This window comes from Vigna unguiculata, chromosome 6 (genome assembly GCF_037176805.1).
Source record: "Vigna unguiculata cultivar grain cowpea cultivar isolate G323 ecotype 2 chromosome 6, ASM3717680v1, whole genome shotgun sequence".
NCBI lineage: Eukaryota > Viridiplantae > Streptophyta > Magnoliopsida > Fabales > Fabaceae > Vigna > Vigna unguiculata.
Window position 1 is genome coordinate 2,795,626 of NC_140797.1, and position 3,989 is coordinate 2,799,614.

General features: G+C 34.9%; 1 protein-coding gene across 1 annotated transcript; it reads right to left on the reverse strand.

Annotated features, from left to right (window-relative positions):
- On the reverse strand, window positions 1-3,320 carry LOC114189024 (transcription factor bHLH157). The gene is given in 13 exon segments (XM_085674387.1): window positions 1-204; window positions 206-282; window positions 284-343; window positions 612-740; window positions 811-869; window positions 910-1,102; window positions 1,197-1,364; window positions 1,367-1,918; window positions 2,309-2,368; window positions 2,535-2,576; window positions 2,672-2,738; window positions 2,852-2,941; window positions 3,022-3,320. Coding segments are annotated over 13 exon segments (1,674 nt in total). The 5' UTR covers window positions 3,138-3,320; the 3' UTR covers window positions 1-143.
- Window positions 3,321-3,989: the final 669 nt, after the last annotated feature.

Sequence of the window (3,989 nt, forward strand, 5' to 3'; positions counted from 1 at the left end):
TTTAATACATCAAAACATCATTTTACTCACATTTCACCACCCATAACATGAGCTTAAAGATAACCGTGTCATATTTTGGCAAGTGTATCTTATATTCCTATATCTAAAATCTATTTCATGCTCATCCCTCTAATTTCTCATCACTAACTAATCATCCAAATATCTTTGTCATGTACATGAGTTATACTGGCATATCTGTTGTTCATATTTGTCCATTGAAGAAAAGGCAACATCATTAATATTACAATGCCTGTTTGGTGAATCCGTTCCAGACGTGTTTTTTCTGCGGAAGAAGTCTGATGAGGGACCAAAACACATCTATCCTTGTTACATGTCGGTTGGCCTGTTCCACAAGGAAATCAAATCAGTGATTAGCTTTAGGCTATGTTTGACAATTATAAACAAGATGAAGGTTGCCATGGAGTGTGGTGATATGCTGTAAAAGAGTGTTGGAACAACCCTTTTAAATTTCCCAATAAAAAATCTTCATTTTTATCAACAATTAATATGCTCATTTCATGTCAAATTTACATATATGAAGATGTATGTATAAAAATAAAACAGAGTAGAGATATCGTTTGTGTAAAATATTTGAAGTCTTAACAACTTACCTCAACTATAAAGCGTGCCCATATCTTATTAGTCTCCCTAATTTCCATGTTTCCCTTCAAGATACTAAATCCAAAGCCACCAATGGTGTCCACTATCTCAAGGAAGGAGCCCTGATCTTCATAAAGCATCTGCAACAAAGTAATTTCTTACTTCCATCAAATAAAAAAGTGTAGACATAATACATTATCATATTCTTACCTCTATAAGCATTTGGCCAGGTGGGTTCATATCCTCCACAATAATTGGGCACACCACCACTTCTGTCTTTTGCCTTCTCAATGAGCTAAACATACAAACATGATGATGATGGTGAAGAAATAAAGAGTATAAGAATGCTTAATGTTTTGTATTTTTTGTCAAGAGAGGGTAAAGCTCTCTGATCAATTACCTTAGGCTCACTGGGCTCTTGCAGCTTGTCTGCATACCTGGTAATGCTTTGTAAGAATATCATGTATCTGATGGTTCGGTCTAACAAAGAATCTATGCTACACTGCTTCATCAGCACAGCATTTGTTAATATATTAAGATTCTGAATAAATTTGATGCAAAACACAAGGTTGGTTGTTATGATGAGGAGGATATACCTTTCCACCATTGGGAATGATCCCTCTCAACTCTCCAATGCGGTCTTGAATCTGCTGACGATCTTTGGGTCTCGGTCGAGTTGTTTCACCTGGCCTAGCTCTTTTCCTCGTGACCTTATTGTGTTGCACCACCTTTTGAGGCCTTCCTACTCCTTTCTGTGACTTTGACAATATTTCTTTCTTTTGATCACTTTCAAATATTGTCTCATGCTACCCAAGAAACTGTCTTCAGAACAATGCATGGCTGTAATTGAAGTGTTATGCTCAGTTTGACATGTGAATGGAACATCATCAATACCAATCAGACCAAAAGATGGGGAATTAAATCCTAGTGACTCATCCCACGAAGTCACTGTTCCATAAATGCTGTGGTCTGAATGGGCTAACAAATGGCCTAGATCAGAATGCGGGATATCCGTTGGACATCCTATGTGGTGTTCAAATACGGCTTCAGCTTCTACTGCTTGGTCACAAAGATAAGAGAATCCATGCATCGGCGTCGTTCCTTCTTCCACAAGAATCATATCCATGGAAGGGAAGGAATCTTCAAGACTTGGATAGGAACACGAATTTCCCAATACCATTTCAGAGTTCTCACTATCAACACATTTGAGATTCCAATCATATAAATTTTCACAATCTAGATATAGATCCAAACCCTCATCTTCTATTCCCCTCAACAACCTTTCTGTTTGTTCCACAAATTTCACTCTGTCCAAAATCTGCAACAAAGAAACTACCGTAATCCACCACGGAAACAAAATTTCGAGACAGCATAAGATTTACGAGGAATTTAAAAGATATATTAGTATATAAATTAAATGCTGAACTAGCTGAACTAGATTACGAATAAGTGCTTGTATGGCCAACAAGGTTTAGGACAAGCATGGCGAGTTCAAAACTATAAAGCAACTCAAAGCCATATGAATAAGAAAATTAGACAACACGTGTAGAGCAGACTTAAGATTCTTTAGCTTCTGCTTCAAATGTCAGATACAAGCCTCTTAATAGTACTTCTTATCCATTAATAATAGCTTATTCTTAATCCAAGTGAGCATGGGCAGGAGATCATAATTAAGCATGACAAGTTCAGGCATTTCAATGATGCTAACCTTCTTTCTGGATCCAAATTGTACCACTCCCCAGGCTTTAACAGATATCATCACAACTGTCTGCATATAATAGATGGTTAAAGCACAATGATCAGGACTTGAAAGAAGAATACTATAGACAATTAAGTATATTTATTTAATATGTGATATTTAACCAAAGAAATTATGGGATAGAATATGAATAAATCTGAAGCATGGAGGTTCCTTTCTTGGAGTTTGATGGTACCTTTATCCCGGACAAGAACTGTGGATGCAAACCAAAATCATCCTGCACAAAGAAAGCAAATTTTCAAGTGGGCAAAACTTACAAAAAGAGGAGATGAGATGTTAAAAATGGTAACCAATTAACATTAAAAAAAGTACCTCACACATTTGACCATCTGACTCCACCCATCTGTGCTTGCCGGTCAAAGCAGCATGACCAACAATTCTGCATATGACATAACCACAAAAATCACCCCTTTGTATTTCATTCTTACATTTTATATGCTTTTAGGATAATAAAAAAATTATGCTATGAGTTAAGAACAATATTGAGTGTACCCTTCACCCAGCGAATGGAATTGTGGAACTGTGTTTACAATCTCTTCTCCCAATTGATCTTCACAATATACATCTTCCATGCGTAGCATCCTGGAGGTAAGTGATCACTCTCATGTTAAAAACTAAAAATAATATACAAATAACAGAACAAAAGGAAAGAAAAGGCTTACAGGGTATTTTGAGGATGAATGCGCCACAAAATGACGTAGGAGCAGCCATTCACAGCACAAAGCGTCTTCAGCTTGTTCCTTACACTTGTAACATCATGAGGCTCAACCATTGCCATTTTATTTGCCACTAACTAAAGTGTTACCAACAATATATCTTTGAAAATTAATCAATGGTGATAGATTTGTGAGTGAAGGAAGGAACCACTGTGCAAACACTAACGCAACAAGATTTCCAGTGTCAACCACAGCAAAGTTACTAAGGAAAGAAAGAGAACAGATCAACGTGTTGTTTTGTTGTTGGGTTTGGTTTCTTTCACTTTTCACTTCATTCATTTGTTTTGGCATATTTGTTTGTCTTTTCCTTGTTCCGATATCAATCAAATATTGGCATTCATTTACAATTATTAAAAGGAAGATTCTTTCTTCTTCGTATCAACATTAATTGAGTTAAGGTCAATAAATTCAACGGTAAACGAACAATTACTCTTATGTAATTTGAAAATCATTGTGGTTGTTTCATCAGCAGGTAATACGCATTTAGTGTGAAGCACTGAAAGTTGGTAAGGGAATATTGTATTACATTTACTCTCGTGCGTGTATAAAACTCCATTATTATGAATTAAAGAAAAGCATGGAAGTGATATAATTTAGGAACATTAAATTTACGAAAATGATTTTTTGACTATTCAATTTTGACAGTAAAATAATTTAGGAACATTAAATTTACGAAAATGATTTTTTGACTACTCAATTTTGACAACTTTCTCTTACAACTTTAAGTAGCATCTTTCAAATAGTTTTTCATTTTTCTATTCTCATTTTTAATATTTCAAAACTACTTAAAAAAGACACATCATATTGTAAAAAAAAATTATCAACATTTAGTAGTCAAAAATATTATTGTCTTTAAATTTGAGTACAACGTAATCATAAGTTGCCAAACACTGCAACTGAGTTTTATGTAAAAC